Source organism: Nicotiana tomentosiformis, chromosome 9, assembly GCF_000390325.3.
Source record: "Nicotiana tomentosiformis chromosome 9, ASM39032v3, whole genome shotgun sequence".
Classification (NCBI taxonomy): domain Eukaryota; kingdom Viridiplantae; phylum Streptophyta; class Magnoliopsida; order Solanales; family Solanaceae; genus Nicotiana; species Nicotiana tomentosiformis.
The window spans coordinates 44,635,968-44,655,034 of record NC_090820.1 but is presented as its reverse complement, the minus strand read 5'-3'; the positions used below and the strand labels follow the sequence as shown (position 1 = coordinate 44,655,034).

Sequence of the window (19,067 nt, the reverse complement as noted above, 5' to 3'; positions counted from 1 at the left end):
CTACCCGGACTTTAGCATTAATAGTAACTACGCACGGACTCTTGTCACCTTGTGCGTACGTAGTCCCAATAATTAGCAATAATTATTTAGTTTTAATCACCTATGAGGTAATTTTCCCCTCACAAGATTAGACAAGAGACTTACCTCGTCTTGCTCCAATTTAATCCACTAGAAGGCCTTTTCCACGATTATCCAACTCTGTCTGGATCGAATCTAGCCAAAATAATTTGATACAATCACTAAAAATTATAGGAATTAATTCTATAAGAAAATACTACATTTTTAATAAAAATCCCGAAATTAATTAAAAATTCGTTTGTGGGGCCCACGACTCGGAATCCGGTAAAAGTTATGAAATTCGACAACCATACCAGTTTAAATCTCAAAACACTAATTAAATGATGAGAACAATGATATATTTATGTTTATAGACAAAATCCAAGTTAGAATCACTTACCCCAATGTCTTTTCCTTGAAAATATATCAAAAATCGCCTCTGCTCAAGCTCCAATTTCTTAAAAATGGCGAATGGGACGAATGCCCTCTTTTATAATTATGCCCTGCAGCCCTCGATCCTCGGCCTCATCCTCGATCCTCAGCCTCGATTTTGGGCCAGAATTTCCAACATAAAGGAAAAATTACAGCGGCTGTTTTAAGTCCAACTTTTGATCCGTTAACCATCCGAAACTCACCCGAGGCCCTCAGGACCTCAACCAAATATACCTACAAATCCTAAAATATCATACGAACTTATTTGAAAACTTAAATCACATAAAACGACGCTAAAACCACGAATTATGCTCCCATTCAAGCTTCATGAAACTTATAATTTTTAACTTCTATATTTGATGTCGAAACCTATCAAATCAACTCCGATTGACCTCAAATTTTACATACAGTAATAAATAACATAACGGAGCTATGAAAATTTTTGGAACTGGATTCCGACTCCGGTATCAAAAAGTCAACTCCCCGGTCAAACTTTCAAACTTAAATTCTTGTTTTAGACATTTCAAGCCTAATTTCACTACGGACTTCCAAATAAAATTCCGATCACGCTCCTAAACCCAAAATCACCATACGGAGCTGTTGGAATCATCAAAATTCTATTCCGGGGTCGTTTGCACATAATTCGACATTCAGTTACTATTTGAACTTCAATATTTTTAATTGTTTCATCAAAATTCCATATCTCGGGCTAGGAACCTCGGAATTTGATTTCGGCATAAGACCAAGTACCAAATCACGATACGGACCTACCAAAACTGTCAAAATACTAATCCGAGTCCGTTTGCACAAAATGTTGACCAAAGTCAAACTTGGCCTTTTAAAGCCAACTTAAGGAACCAAGTGTTCCGATTTCAACCCAAACACTTCCAAATTCTGAACCAACCATCCCCACAAGTCATAAATCATTAAAGCACATACGAGAAGTTTTATTTAAGGGAACGGGATTCTAAAAATTAAAACGGCTGGTTGGGTCGTTACAGCGAAGGTGGGAGTTATGCATCGCAAACGCGTGTAGAAGGTCGCATTCGCGAAGAAGGGAGGTCAGGCCAAGGGCGGCAGGTGATTTGTTCAATGCGATCGCATTGTCAGGACCACGATCGTGAAGATAAGTGGTCTTAGTCATCGTGTTCGCGACTGGGTTGTCGCATTCACGTAAGAGGATTTGATAGCTGAGAATATTTGTGCTTCGCGAACGCGAGGCAATTTCCATTTTCGCGAAGTAGAGCAACTAGGCGGACTATTTAAAATTTCTAAACGAGGGTTATAGTATTGGCTTGTGGAGCTCGGCTAGGGCCAATATTTGTGAGGAATTTCACTACAAATCAAGAGGTAAGTAACTTTTGATCACTTTTGTCCAATAATATTGAATATCCATTGATTTCTACAGCTAGATTATGTGTTTTAAGGTGCAATTTGGGGGTTTTTTTTTTTTTTTTTTTTTTGTGTAAGGGCTAATATATAAATAAAATCCCAAAAATGGGTCCAATGTTTACAAGATGTCCAAACCAAAAACCAAAATAGAAGTTACATGAAGCCACTAGCTATTAAAAAAGATAGAAAAGCTAAAACCTAATTAACTAACTATTACAATAAGATAAGTTGAATACTTCTTTCTCCTATTAGTGTATGTGAATCCAATTGTCATTGGCAAATACCAAGCAGCACCTATCAAGCTCTCACCAGGCGCCAGGGTATATTGTCCATAGTCTAAAATGAATTCCAAACATCTCCACCGCAGAGTTGAAGTCTGCATCGTCCTTCAAGTGTCGCTACTATATGATCTCCATATGCAGTAGATTGATTTTGTTAAAGTATTAATCATGTGCTCACTCATCAAGATTTATGTGTAGAAGAGGAGCCTGGATTTAGGTAGGCTATGCAAGGTAAAAGCCAGGCTTGAGCTGGCTTTAGGCAGGCTTTACATGCAAATTTGGGGGATTTTGGACTAGGGATTGGAGAGTAAAATTTGGGGATTTGAGGGTCGATTTGTAGTCAGAATTGGATGTTTTTTGTATGGGTGGACTCGTTATTAAATGGATTTCAGATTTTATGAATTTTGTTGGGTTCCGAGGCGTGGGCTCGGGGTTAACTTTTTGGGTTGACTTTTTAAACTTGGTTAAAGAACTTATCTTTATCGTATGGGATCGATTCCTATAGTTTGTATTGATTATATTAAGTTGTTTGTGACTAGATTCGAGTCGTTCGGAGGTCGATTCGCAAGACAAGGGTTTATTGGAGCATTTAGTTGTCTACTTTAAGTAAGTAACACTTATAAACATGGTACCGAGGGTATGAATCACTAGAATACGTGTTATATGGTTAGTGTTGGGGCGAAGCACATGCTAGGTGATAGGGTGTGGGCATGCACCATGGTAATTATGACTCGGTTGATTATGTGATATTGTGTAGTTATATAGTCTTGTTTTTATCTATGTAATTTGTACGTGTTAGAGTAATTGAGTTGTGATGCATGTTAGAAATTATGTTTAGACTATGTGCTTATTTTGTTGGGACCCACTGACGGCATTTTTGTTGTTGAGTTATTTGCTTAGGTTGCAATTATGTACTCAGTCATATTTATTCATTTACATATCATATCTCAGTCTCTATTCTCATTTACTGTTACATCATGTTATCATTGTTTGGGCTAAGTGGCATAAGATTTGTGAGCCCATGAGACTAGAGATATTGTTGATTGAGTTGGGGCCTGAGAGCCGGATTATGAGTGATATTATGGGATCGGGTTGCATGCCACAGCAAGACTTATGGGCTTATTTATTATTATGGGATCGGGTTGCACGCCTAGGTAGGCCATATTGGCTTTATATTAGCGGTTGGGCAGCATCCGCCCCTCCGGAGTCTGACATACCAGCAGTAAGCGCAGGCACTTATACAGTGCTAAGTAATAGTGTGTGATGTGGGGGGGTTTGAGACAGACTTATTGAGTACTCTGAGAGTGTGAGTACCTTGGATTATCACTGTGATGCATTACATTTGACATGCATATTTGACAAGTAGTCATAGAGATGCAACATTCCTCATGCTAGCTGTACTTGGCATATTTTATCAGATTTGAGCTTAAATTGTTGAACGTGAAATCACGCCTAACTTTATGTACTGTGTACGAGCTGAATATGGAAGTTCTCTGAGTTATTACTATCATTATCTTGTTATATCCGTGTTGTCATTATTTTGATTCAGACTGTATCTTTCTCAGCTTGTCCCTGCTTTCAGCCCAAGGTTAGTCTTGTTACTTATTAATTATATTGGATCGGTTGTACTTATACTACACTCTGCAATTCGTGTACAGATCCAGGTACATTAGGACGCAGTGGTTGCTAGAGTGGTGAAAATATTTGTTCGAAGACCTTGAGGTAGCTGCTATGACGCCCGCAGACCTTGACTCTCCTTCCATTTATTTTATTGTTGTACTATTCTATTTTCTCAGACTTGTTTACTAGAGTTTTAGACTATGTTGACATTAGTAGCACATGTATTCAGTGACACCAGGATTTTGGGATTTTTGTAGTTGAGTCGAGGTTGTTCTTATTATTTATTTATGAGATTTTTCACTATTGAACTTATTAAATCATGTTTTTAATCCAAATGTGTAGTTATTATGTGGTTGTCGCCTTGCCTAGTATTGTGTTAGGTGTCATCACGACAGGTTAGAATTTTAGATCGTGACATGCGTGCAACATGATCCATATATCACTCAATAGATAATAAGGCATGTTGAGGCGAGCAACCCGATCCATATAACACTCACAATACGGCTCTACGGCCCACATCAGTCAACAACCTCTCGAGTCTCAAGGGCTCACAATCTCATAGAATTCATCCAAAACAGTATCACATATGGAATACAACAACATGTATGATATAGCAAATAATTAATGTATAGAGAGTGCGACATGACATGCAAATGAGGAGTCATGACTAAGTAAATCACCGCAGTTACAATGTACAACTCAAAACATCAAGAATATCCCCATTATGTCTCAACCAAATAAGCACATATCCTAAACATTATTTCTAACATGAATCATAGCTCAAATAATCAAGTGAATAAAGAAAACACTAGTATAAGAAAGCATTATAGTAACACAAGTCCGGTAATAGTCTAAAGTTCACTCAAATCATGAACATCCCCGTGCACGCACGCATGCCTGTCACCCCAACACATCACATATAACATCATTCCCAGGGTTAATTACCCTCAAATCTAATTTTATATATGTTACTTACCTCGAACAAGATAAATCAAATACCGAGTAAGCCAAACAATACTCTAGAATTGCCATGGGAAACAAACCCGAGCAATAAAGGTAGAATATTTTATCAAATACTCAAAGTCAACCAAAAGGTTAACCCAGACCCGCACCTTAGAACCCAACAAAACTCACAAATTCCGACAATACATTTGAATACGAGTTCAACCATACTAATTTTATTTAATTCCGACTATGAATCGATGTCCAAGACTTAATTATTCACTTTAGAAATAACAAACAACAACAACAACAACCCAGTATAATCCCACTAGTGAGGTCTGGAGAGGGTAGTGTGTACGCAAACCTTACCCCTCCCTCCAAGAACTCCTCAACCTTGCTCTTGGGGTGACTCGAATTCACTTTAGAAATGTTTTTTATAAAACCCCCAGTACTCCAATCAAAACATGGATTAATTAACAAATGAACTACTGTAAGTGTGTTAAATACAAAAAATTAAGAATATTTACTGAATCACATGAAGACGAGAAGAACGCCGCAAATATCACATCAATTGGAGCTCTAGAACTCAAGATATGCTCAAACTACCAAAAGAACGCAATATGATTTGTTTATACATAGGGATTTCCGCTTTTGCGCCAAAAAAGCCGCACCTACGGTTTTCCAGTAGTCATTCCTGCTTTTGCGGACCATTTTTCGCACCTATGGGGTCGCAAAACGAACCCAACTTTGCATATGCGAAGCACCAGCACCAACTTTGTTCTCTGACACTAAATTTAGAATAACTCCCTCATACAATGTCTAAATTCAACGATTCTTTTTTCTATGGCTCTGTAATTATGATACGGATGTAATGATTTAATCAAAACAGAATTTGGATCTCATTTTATTAATATATTACCCTTTATGCTTGAAGAAATGGCGTCGAAACATAAAACAGCGAGTGCAACACAACCCAAACCTATCCAAAATCACTCGAGCCACTAGGACCCGTCCGAACATACCAATAAGTTCCAAAACATAATACGGAACTGATTGAGGTATTAAATCCAACATAACAACATCAAAACTATGAATCGCACCTCAAATCAAGCTTAGTGAACTATTTCCCGAACACGTCTAAACAACTTGGAATCACCTCAAATTTCGCGCACAAGTTGTAAATGATATAACGAACTTATTTTAACTCCTATAACAATAATACGAACTTTATAATATCGAAGTCAACTCCCGATCAAACCTATGAACTTTCCAAATCTTCAAATTGCCAACTTTTGCTAATTATAGCCAAAACCTTCTAGAAACATTCAAATGCAAATCTAGACATACACCCAAGTCCAAAATTTCTATACGGACCTACCGGAACCATCAAAACTTCGATCCGAGGTCAAATACATAAAAGTCAAACTTGGTCGACTCTTCTGACTTAAAACTTTCTATCTAAGAATCATTCTCTCGAATAAATTCCGAACCGCTTGAAAACTAAAACCGATGATACCCGTAGGTCATGATAAATCATATGAAGCTACTCAGGCCCTCAAACAACCGAACGAAGTGCAACTACTCAAAATCACCACTCGGGTCGTTATATTTTTGAGTTGGTCACACTATTTGTTTTTGTACTTGTTGAATTGATGAAACTATATAGGTTATAGCAAGTTTTACTTATATTTGTTGCCTCATTTATCTCGACGAGGTTAGTTATGATACTTTCTGAGTATATTGGGTCGGTTGTACTCATGCTACACTCTACACTTAATTGTACAAATCCAGGTGCCAGACCCAGTCATTAGTAGCCGAGGCTAGCAACAGAGTTGATTGCTGAGAGACAAGGTAGAACTGCATTCTTGACCGCAGTCTTGGCGTCTCTTTTCTTAATTAATGTTGTCTTTATTTCAGACAGTATTGTACTTGGTCATTTCAGACTTGTATTTCCATATTAGAGCTTATCTGTATTTACCAATTTCTGGGGGTTATATCATGTATTAGCGGTATTTTGCTATATTGAGGTTTTAGGCATATGTTATTTATGTAAATTCTGTTATTTTGGTTCTTTATTGTTATGTCCGGCTTTCCTAGCAAATATGTTAGGTGTCATCACGATTGGTTAAGATTTTGGGTCGGGACACATATCTTTTCTAAATGCTATCACCGTAATGTATATATGCCTTTTATTCATATATTCTCTTTATGTTGCTTTACATGATGAAATAATTCACGGTACATATCTTCTCTATATATTAATCCGTGTAAATTGACTTGTTTATCCATGCATATCTTTTCTATATGCAACTGTTGACTAGTTATTTGATATCAAATGCATATATTCTCTATACGTTGAACTATTAGTTTGTTTACAATGGTTGTGCATGTCTTGTCTATATATATGGATGGCCTTACTTGTACTTCATGCTTAGCTTTCGTTATTGTCCTTGTGCACATGTACGTTCATGAACATTTCAGGTTTCATAAAATTAGTATCTTTTGACTTAAAGTCTCGTCACTACTTCACTGAGGTTAGTCAAGAGATTTACTAAGTACATGGGGTTAGTTATACTCATACTATACTTTTGCACCTTGCGTGCAGATTGCAGAGCTGAGCTGTTGTGATGATGAAGGCCAGCATTGAAGAGGTACCAGCGTTCTAGATACAAGTTGTCACTTGTTCATGGTCGTTTAGGTTTTATATTTTGTTTATGTAAATTTTAAATAGATGATGTAATCTCTGTTCATATTAGAGTTGCACTCGTAATCTTGTTCTTAGTCGCTCATATCTTGGTACTACCAGTCCTTGGGATAATTGTATGAATTTTCTCAATTTTATTTATTATTTGTTGATAATCTTTCATTCGAGTTGTATTATTTGCTGTTTGGCTTACCTAGCATGTCACAGTTAGGTGTCATCACGATTAGATGAGATTTTGGCTCGTGACAGATATGTTGGCCTTTTCATTGTAACATTTGTTCTTACTTTCTAGACTTTTAGTGTATATTAAAAATATTTATTTTTAATTACTGCTTTGCATTAGTAAGAGGATCTTTTAGGTATAATGCTCTTTCTTACTTTCAATAACTATCGTCTTGTATTAATAAAATTTTCTTGCAAATTTTAAAAGCAATGACATATATATTAATGGAGAAATTATACACATTATAATGATATAATAAATTAAAAAAAGCAACATGTAAAAAGTTGTAGACGAGATAAGATGCCTATTATTTATATTTGGTATACAAGAATGTCATTTTCCATGAAAAGTTTTCAAAACCAATAATTTGTATATGTTAGTTGAAATGTCATTTTGATCTTGACCAATCAAAATCAATAATTTGTATATGTTAGTTTAAATGTCACTTTTATCTTGACCAATCAAAACCAATAATTTGTATTTTATAATACTAATGTCATTTTTAGCCGACTCAATTAACTACTCCCTCTTTTACAACAAGGAAAGAAAAGCTTGTTACTCTCCCTATAAATTTATCACGAAGGCAATACAATTGTTGCAACTTCTTTTTGATAATCGTAGTTTTTCTTCATCGATCATAATGGGTGGAAAGAGTTCTCCAACGATGTTTTGTTTGGTTCTAGCCTTCTTACTTTATGCATCTGGTTAGTATAATTTTATTATATATAAATGTTCGGATTTTACTCTCACTACTTTCTCCCCCCTACTTCAACCTCAACTATCAAAAGAGATTATTTTTAGATATCAAAGTAATTAACACAAACTTTATTACAAATATGGCAGCTCTACAACTTATGGCAAATGAGGAGGTCAAGTCAACTAAGTTGAATGTTTTACAACTTCCGGTATCAAAAGACCTTGACGCCGAAAAAGTTGATGAATTTGTTCAACTGGTTGCGACTCGTTATGGTATGCCTGTTGGTTAACTTATTTTTTCCCGTACTATATTACATTAATTACATTCTTTTAAGTATACATTTCTCATTAATAGGACACAACAAGCAAATTGGTCTTTAATCAATTAGACATTAATATAATAGCTACCATAATACTAATTAGATGGTTATTCGGTACTTCGGTTCGGTATTTAAGAATTTCGATTCGGTATTCGATTTATCAATTGTGTATACCAAATACTGTACCAAAATATTTCGGTACGGTTCGATATTTCTTATTTTGGTTCGGAACGGTTTCGGTTTAAACCAAATCTTGAGTGTCTTCCCCACTCCTTAACTAATTTAATCCATGTTGTTTGAGATTTCACCGAAGATCAATCTGATATAGAATCAAAAATTTTGTTTGTTTCTTAATTAAAAAAATGGTACATAAATTGGTGTATCTGCAGAAAAAAAACCTTTCGATGACTTGATATCCCAAACAAAAGGTCAAAAAGCTTCACGTGAGGCACAAAAAGTGTGATCTTGGTAGAATTGCATATTAGGTTTTTAGACAAGAGTATTTCGACGAAGGCACAACCTGAACTCAGCAGGTTCTTATGAAGGCTAAATGAGTTGAGATTGTTTTAACATGCACAAGGTTAAATGAGGCTGGTAATCCGTAATAGTACAGTTCAATCAGCTTGATAACGAAAACACTTTAATTTGCGATTTTTTTTATACAAACACTGAAATAAAGTAAGAATCTTTTGTGAAGGTCATGATATATAAAACATGTTTATAGAATATTATTGAAAGTATAGAAAATTCAGAACAAGAGTAGTTTCTATGCATCTATTTTGTAAATAAAGCTATGTTCTCTCTACATATTTTATATTCTTAATGTTTAATTAAATTTCAATATTTTAAAATTCAAAGAGTAGAGATGCTATATTTAAGAATATTATGTTGTTACATCCGAATTATGCTTATTCAGTCACAAATTATTTACATTAACACCAGTACACCATGTATACCAAATATCCTATTGCATGATAGTCAAGAATATAATTATTTAAAACCTTAGTATGAAATAAGACATCAGTACACAATTTACTCTCTATTTCTATATTTTTAGAATAGAACGGGGAAAAGGTTGTACAAAGAAGGTAAAATCAAGTTTTGCTATAAGACTAGGCATCACTTTGGGACATTTCACAAAGAAAAAATAACCATTTTGGATATACCATTGCAGATTTCATTTTAGTAAGATAGGCAAGTGTTTTAAGAAATCATTCGGATTTTATCTAAATGGACCGTTAATAAACTAAAACTGATTGAAAATATGAGGGCTCCCAATGGATTAACCCAGCCCATATTGGGTGATAAACAAGTCACCTGACAACAGTAAAAGTTGTGATCTACAACGTTTCCAACTATGCAGCAACAAAAATAAAGTTGGGCTTGGACTAAACTATTTTGGTATATCAAAAACCCGATACCGTATACCATACCGAATTAACGAAATACCAAAATTTATGTACCGAAATAAACCGAAATACCGAAAAGACTGAAACCAAAATACCAAATTAATTCGATTCGGTTCGGAATTCGATTTTTCGGATTTTATGCCCACCCCTAATACTAATATCATGATCATGAAAGATCTACTTTCTACATTCAAAAGATTAATACATATGTTGATTGATCATATAAAGTTATTATGGTGTGTGACTCTATTTATAATTCTAATTGATCAGTTTTTAGTCCAAGCATCAATTTGTGGTAATTATTTAAGATGTCAAAAAACATAAATATCATTTAATGATAGGGCGTATAGAAATTGATAATTGGCACAAATGTATCCGTATATATGAAGTATATTAGGACAAACTTTCAGTTTTAAGCCCTCAAAGTTTAGCGTGTGCAAAGAATTTAAACTTTTCGCTTCTTAAGTTAGTATCATGTTCTATTTTTAAATGAAATTTTCTAAATGTATTATACGATGTGTATCTTGAATAAGTCAAGGTAAAAGGAATCTATAATTTTAAATCATAATATTGATCATTTTTGTCTGACAACAGCTATTGTCTTAATACAAAGTTTTTTCAAGAAAACTGAAAATATGTATGTGTTTGTGTGGTGCTCATAAAGTAAATTTATGTCCTAAAAAGAAAAAACTTTAGCAGCTTTTCAAACTATATTTCGTAAAGTTCCAATAATTAACTACAATAGAATTCACACAAATAAAAGTGAGTTAGACATTAATCTTCATTTATTTTCAAATTAGTGATGGTTTTGATAAATGTATGAGTATTATGAGACTTGTTTTTTGTATGCAGGACCCTTCTATTTTAGTCGTCCTAGAAAACTTGGATTTTGTATGTACACTAAGTGTTGTAAGACTGACAGCGACTGTATTGGTGCAACTTGTGGCCCCAAGTGTTACCCTGGTGCCTTTGAGTGTTCCGTTTTCAGCCCCCATGGCACCTGTGGTCCATAATTATTAAAATAAAATTTGTATTGAGGAACGTACAAAATACTAAAATAAGATTTGTACTGAAGTTGAGGTCGCAAACAATCATTATGATTATGTAGATATATCAACTTCTAGAACCTATGATGTGGTAATGTATTTTTAAATATTTCTCCTAATTTTGAGTTGTTTTTTATTGGATTGTTGTATATTCCGTTGGGTGTGTTTGAGATTTATATAAAATTGTCATGACCAAAAATCCCAATCTGTCGTGATGACGCCTAACACACTTGCTAGACAAGACAATCGCATAGCAGTTAGACGTTTGAATAAACATTGTTTAATAAACTAAACAGTGAAAATATCGTAAATATCTGCTACAAATAACATAAATACTACTACAACCACCCCAAAATACGGTGTCAACGAGTACATGAGCACTACTAAATATCAAAACATAAACAAGCTCCCCAGTACAACTGTCTGATTAATAGAACAATACTGAAGAAAAAAAAAAAGAGTCAAGATCCACGGATGTCATAGCAACTACCTTGAAATCTCCAAACAAGTACTAGCACAGATTTAGCAATCACCACGTCCAGATGTACCTGGATCTGCACATGAAGCGCAAAGTGTAGTATGATTACAACCAACCATATACTCAATAAGAAACAGAGCTAAGCTTGGGCTGAAAGTAGTGACAAGTGCAGAAGAAGATAGTCAGAGTCTAATATAAAGATAACACATGTATAATGATGTGCAACGACCCGATTTTTCGTTTTATATAATTGCGCCCCATTACCTCTTTTTGTTGCTTCACATATGTGTATTTATGCTTTTATGACTTGCGGGGCTAATTTGTTTCGTTCTATGAAGCTTTTGGGTTGAATTGGACCCTTGATTCTTGACTTAGAAGTTTAAATTTGAAATTATTGACCAAACTTTGACTTTTGTGAAAATGACCCAAGAACTGTATTTTTATGACTCCGGTAATTTCGTATCGTGACTTCGGACTTAGGCGTATGCCCGAAATTGATTTTGGAAGTCCGTAGGTTGATTTATGTTGACTTGCCTAAATTTGACAATTTAAAGTTGAAAAGTTTGACCGTAGGTTGAATTTTAGCTATCGAGCTCGAAATTTGATATTTGGATTTGGAATAGGTACGTTATGGAATTTAGAACTTGTCTGCACAATTTGGTGTTGTTTGGAGCTGATTTGATAGGTTTCAGACGCTTAGTTTTAATTCTAGAAGTTCTTGAAAATTTCTTTGAAAATCATGCATTTTAGTGTTCAATTCGTAGTTTTAGATGTTATTTTTGTGTTTTGATCGCGCGAGCAAGTTCATATGATACTGTTAGACTTGTGTGTATGTTTAGTTTGGAGCCCCAATGGCTCGGATAAGTTTCGGACACGTTCCAAAAGTAGTTTGGACTGAAAATTTGCAGAAACTGATGTCTGATGCTTTGGTGTCGCAAATGCGAACACCAGGCTCGCATTTGCGAAGGCGATAGGAAGTTGTCGCAAATGTGATCTCACCTTCACATTTGCGAAGCTAGCAGAATTTGGTCATGTTCGCAATTGCGAACAATTTGCCCGTCTTTGCGATGTTCCCAGTTCGCAATTGCGATGCATGTTGAGCCTGTCAGAGTTCGCAAACGCGATCCCTAGTCCACAATTGCGAGGGTTCGCAAATGCAACTCATGTGTTGCAAATGTGACATCTGCAGCTGGTTAAAGAGTTAGCAGACGGGATTTTTGAACTCATTCTCACATTTTTGAACCCTAGATTCAGTAGGAGGCGATTTGGAGAAGGAATTTTCACCTACAAACCTTGGGCAAGTGATTCTAATCTATTTCTAATCATATTCCATCAACATATCTTAGATTTTGACATCAAAACCATTTGAATCAAAGTAGAAATTGATGAAACTTTGCTAAGTTTTTGAAAAATAAGAAATTGAGTTTTGAGAGTCAATTTGAACTCGCATTTTGAAACTAATCACATATATGAAATCGCGAGGTTATAGGTGGACAGAATCTACAATTGGACCCGGGGTTTGACCGGGCGAACCCCAGGTTGACGTTTGTTGTCTTTTTGAAAAAAGTGTAAACATCTTAACTTTATCTATTGCAATTGAATTCTCTAGTATTGTTTGATGATATTAAGTCGATTTCTGTTAACCCATATTTGTCACGACCCCAGTTTCCCACCGTATGATGTCGCGATGGCACCTAGTCTCTAAGACTAGGTAAGCCTAACACATGCTGATTGAATAACATAATTGAACTATTTAATAATTTATCAGAAACCATTAAATGACATACATAGCCGCAAATGTCAAGTAATTATACATTTCCCAAAACCGTTAGTACAAAGTCATAAGCACTACTAAAACACACTAGAATTTCTAAACATAATATTGCTTTGAATTACAATTTAACAGAAGCATAATGAAGTAAGATAGTGACTCTAAGGTCTGCGAACGTCAAACAGGTATACCTTGAAATCTCGTGCCGCGCAGACACAACTCTCAACAACACAATCAGAATACCTGGATCTAGACAAAAATGTTCAGAAGTGTAGCATGAGTACATCACAATGGTACCCAGTAAGTATCAAATCCTAACCTCGATAAAGTAGTGATGAGACTAGGTCAAGACACCTACTAGACATAGAAACCTGTTCAAGATATATATAAGCTAACAATATAAAGAACACCAATGCAAGACCAATGGCGGAAAAATTATTGAATTACAACCAATAATAAAGTAATAGAAACATATATGCCAGTAAGTAATAAACGAGTATTAAAGAAACAACATAACTAGAACACCAATGATATGTAAATGAACTCAAATAAGGAAAGAAAATGATGACAACTCAAATAATCAAATCGCTTCCAATGCATGGACTTACAACAATAATTATCATAAGGCACCACACCTCATAAACCACAAGTCATGAACCACAATTTCCAAATCTTACACATATGGAACCTCGTGCCCACAATAACAATCACCTTCGCACGGCAAACCCCACATGTTACCATGTACTTTGCAACTGTGCAAAATATCAATTTCGATGAACGAAAGCTTCATTTTAACACCATAAAACATAATAACAACCATGAATAAAGTAAGGTGTCAAATTAAATAATAAGTTTATTTTAGAAATCAATTAAAGTAAAATAATATACCACTTATACGAAATAGAGTATCGGATGGGTTTAGTTTAGAAATCAAATAAATTGTGTAAAAGTATCATTTTAAATAAAGAAAAACATAAGATAAATTAACGAATTAAATATAGAATTTGTTAAAGAAAAATATGATAACAATTGTAAGTAAGGAAAACATCTAACTGAGTGATGAGTATAATTTGAGAACCCATTTATAGTGAAAGTGCGATAACCATTTAGAATAATAATAAGGCACCGAGTGAGTTAACGAGTTCTATCTTAAGAGGCACATAAAATAAAGCATGTCAATAATTCTTTTATTTAAATCATTATGTTACCAACAACCCAACAAAATATGATATAATGACTCCATGCAATTAAATTCATATTGACAATCAATTCACCAAGTTATAATGGAGGAACATATTGGAATGTAAACACAACACAACAAATCATGTAGAATGCATGACTCACACAAGAAACAACAATCGTCCTAACACCAAAATAGCAACGAATAACCAAACACAATCAAAATGCGGAGGAATGATTGAAAGAAGAACAATGACCATTCAAATCAACAAGTTGTTCCAACATGGAATGTACAATGAAAATCACAATGAGGTACCGCCTCGTATTAACATTTTACAACTTCAATTAAAATCTTTCCTTATACTGCTGCGTGAGCCTTACATTTGAAATAGGTTTTGAAAATAGTTTTCCCGAAAATAGCTACACGCACTTTTGCCCACCTTATGACGCCGCTTGGCTTTACGTAATTCCCCTACAAGAAACATGTACATAAGTCCCACCCTATACTACTTCATGCACATTAACCCCAAGCCTTATACCTCCGCATACGCGTTAATATCACATCACAATAATAGCTCGCACCACAAGCGCCCATATATCACAATTTGCCAACAATCAACAATATCAATGTTTTCACAATAATAGCCCATCGCTCCACCACAAGGGGTACAAGAATATCAACAACAAAAACAATGAATGTAAAATTCCCAACAAGGAAGATGATTCAACAATAACAATTTCACCTCAACAAGATAACGGCCTGCATTACCTCAACACCAACAACTCAACAATGAGATAATGTATAACAACAATATTAAATAAGAATGGCTCACAACGGAAGAGATAACGTATAACAATGAGTTCAAATAGTGGAAATCAACAAGGATTGAGATAACATGAACAATAACTTTAAGTAATGATAATCAAGAATGAAGGGGATAACACGAACAATAACTTCAAACGATGATAATTAACAATGAAGAGATAGCATGTAACAATAAAAGAGGCATCAAATTCAACTTAGGCATGAGTGAAAGTTATCAAGTAGGATGTAGAACAAGTTTTAAACAAGTCAATTAAGGCACGTGTTGATAGACTAATTACACGAACAAGAATAGATTAACTAAAAGAATTTAGAACATGATTTGGCATTTCAACTAAAGCATGGAAAATAGTCTAAGTAGCCTAAACCATCCAAATACCACGGACAACTCGTGTATCCATTCGTCATCTTTCGTATACGGATTTCACATAGCACAAATGAATCAATCAATACCAATCCTAAGGGGTAGATTCCCCCACACAAAGTTAGGAAAGATACATACTTTAACTAGGGCAATTCAACACTCGAAAATAGCTTTTCCCTTAAAATTTGCCTCCACACGGCTTAAATCTAACCAAAAATGACTTAATAACATCAAACAATGCAAGAGAATTCAATTACAATAAATAAAGCTATGATCTTTACATTTTTTCGAAAAATTCAATAAAAGCCAATACCGGGCCTGCCTTGGACTCCGAATCAAAGCTTACCCAAGCGAAGCTCGAACCAATACAATCTCACACGAACAAAAACTGACTCAATCGGGGTATGATAGCTCAACTAATTCACCAAAACATCGCTCTTGGGTGTTCATAACCCAAGCGTCCAACCCACACTAGTTGGGTCCCATATCTCCCTAACTATTCCTCCAAAACTCGCCAAATTCGAGTATGTTGTTCGCCTTATATAGGAGAACAAAACCCCAAAAATAATCAAGAAATAAATGCCTCTAACTCATTTTCAATTTTTAAAATTTAGGACATAACCCTAGGTCTTGATTTAAAGAATTAAATGGGGTTTCGATTAAAATCATGGATTAAAGCTTAAGCCAAGTGAATGAATCAAAGTAAAATACTTAGGTTATGATTTAGACCTTACCCCATGGATGAAACTTGAATAACATTCTTGAATTCTCCCAATTACAAACTTTCAAGATGAGAAAAACTTTAACAACATTAATAGCCAAAAACGCCCTGCTATTCTGCCTCTTTCTTGTGACAAACGATCTCAAAACTCTCTTTTTATTCCTCCAATGGATTCCAGATGATAGTCTATTCAAGTTAGGCATTTGAATCACTCAATTTGACCTTATAATGAAGGAGATACATTGGTTTCAATATTTGGAAATAGTGCAGATTTTTAAATACCATTTCAGTGGCAATTTCATAGTTAATTTGAAAAATCTAGCAACCCAATTCTTAATAAAATGACCATAAATTCCTTATACGATATCAAAACTTGACGATTTTAGTTGCTATGGTTTCAAAATTACGATACGTAAATAATGGTTTTGTAGAAACACGAATCAAAGGCCGTTTGCTCAATAAGGTAACATTTATGCTCAAATCGACATTGAAATCGAAAACAATCACCATACAACCCAAACTTATTTAAAACTCATCGAAATTTAACCAAACTTTGTGGACATGTCAAAAATTATCATAAAATCTTATTGGAATAATTAAAACCCGATTCCGAGTTCGTCTACCCAAAAGTCAAACCTTGGTCAACTCTTCCAACTTAAATCTTCTAAAACGAGAATCAATCTTCCAAATCAATCCTGAACCGCTCGAAAACCGAAACCAACCATGCACGCAAGTGATAATACATAATATGAAGCTACTCAAATTTTTAAACCACCAAATGGAATGCTAAAGCTCAAAATGATCAGTCGGGTCTTTACATTCTCCCCCACTTAAACATACATTCGTCCTTGAACGTCCCAAGAGTCGTTCCAAAGCCATCAAATTGCCATATAACCTCACCATACATATAACCATGGGAGATCCCACATCACCCCAATCCATATAAGCACAACAGCACCACCTAACAGATGATCCTTACTTCAACCTTAGTCCATAAACCTTAAAACCCAAATCCCCAACATCCGGAATTCATTGTATGACCCAATTCTTGCATCTATGCACCGTTAACTCTGAATAAGCTGTATCAATCCATAACCATATCTCAAGACATCATAAAATGATATAGCACATAACTCAAATTCTCATAGCAATAACTTCTGACTACAATAGCTGCTCGACAATGAACCCGACACAGGTAACAAACCTCATATCAACTAAAACCTTGTTCTGAACCATCGTACACTGCCAATGATGAAAGAAACTTATAGAATCTCATAACCACCCATCAAATTAACAAGTTGTGGAGCTCTTTTGTCTGATAAGAACCATAGCCAAAATCTAAGCTGACTAGTGACACAATTCTTGCAAACATACCTTAATCAAATCCGATGGCACTCATCAGGCCGAAAAACCTCACCTCATCCAGTACAACCTGCTCGACTGACCTGTCACACAAATCCTACTTAGGAGACACATACCATGCAATCCTTGCACCAACGAAGAATAATTCAAATATACACAATGATGGAAAGAGAATGGAAATGAAGAAACCATCCCGCCAACTCAACAGATACCACCATGAAGCGCAATGCTATCAATCCAGCACACAAGGGGAATAACATACAAAATAAGAACAAAGTATCATATCCTAGAATAATGTCGCTGCGATGCATGATCCAATCCGACACTGGTCTGTGTAGAATACGTCGAGCAATGATACTCACAATCAACGACCATAAGTATATCAACATCAAACAAATAAAGCGTGTGACCATAAATATGGAGATATGGATATCACTATATACCAGAAACAAGAAGACTATAACCAAGACACAATCAACCATTCAACACCCCAAGAGCAATCTCGCTCGAATTTTTCTATAAAGCTCAAACATAACCGTATCGGTGTGTAGGTAACCAACTTATCACAACCCATCACATCATAAGAGAGTAACACATGAGGCATATCACAACACGAATGTGATCCACCCTAATCGATAATGTACCCCTCCATAATAGCTGAGCTGAGTAGATAAAGTTGACCCGATTTAGAGCACACATCTTTATTAGACCTACTAGTAGACTTCCAATCAATTCTGATCCTTCCGAAGTAGGTACATAGCCTCCGAAAAGCCCACAATAACATATCTATAGTACATACCATTAGTTTCCAACCTCTTAACATACCTTCACTGTTCACTACCATAGAACAAGCTGCCTCGAGAACCCTCTTAGTCTTCAAATCCCTAGAATACTAGAATCTCCATATCTGATCACAACTACACTACTCAAATAACTAACACATTCCTCACATAAGGCCAGCCCACGAAAAGTACTTCTATAATTCTTTCGTGCCACAAAGAAAAATTTGTCATCAGCAGTCGATCAACCAGGCAATTACCGTAATACCAGTCAGGCATCTGCAAGTCGAAACACAGTGCGCCTTATGGAGTGCGCACCCTTCATAGGTGGTATCAAATAATGCTGGTATTCTTCTAACCATCTAAAATCATCCATGTTGTCTAGAACTCTTGAACCCATCAAGGAAAAAATCATAACGCGCAACACATTCCTTATGCCGATAGCTGACATCAAGCTCAAGTTGTGGT

At 35.3% G+C, this 19,067-nt stretch overlaps 2 protein-coding genes across 2 annotated transcripts in view; both read left to right on the top strand.

Moving 5' to 3' along the window:
• LOC104117629 (uncharacterized) overlaps positions 1 to 19,067 on the top strand; it is a 106,638-nt gene that overhangs the window by 43,074 nt on the left and 44,497 nt on the right. The window lies entirely within an intron of this gene.
• LOC108945821 (uncharacterized) lies at positions 8,245 to 11,258 on the top strand. The gene is made up of 3 exons (XM_070186226.1): positions 8,245 to 8,355; positions 8,495 to 8,620; positions 10,929 to 11,258. Exons 1-3 carry the CDS (start codon positions 8,292 to 8,294, stop codon positions 11,087 to 11,089), a joined length of 351 nt encoding a protein of 116 aa, XP_070042327.1. The 5' UTR covers positions 8,245 to 8,291; the 3' UTR covers positions 11,090 to 11,258.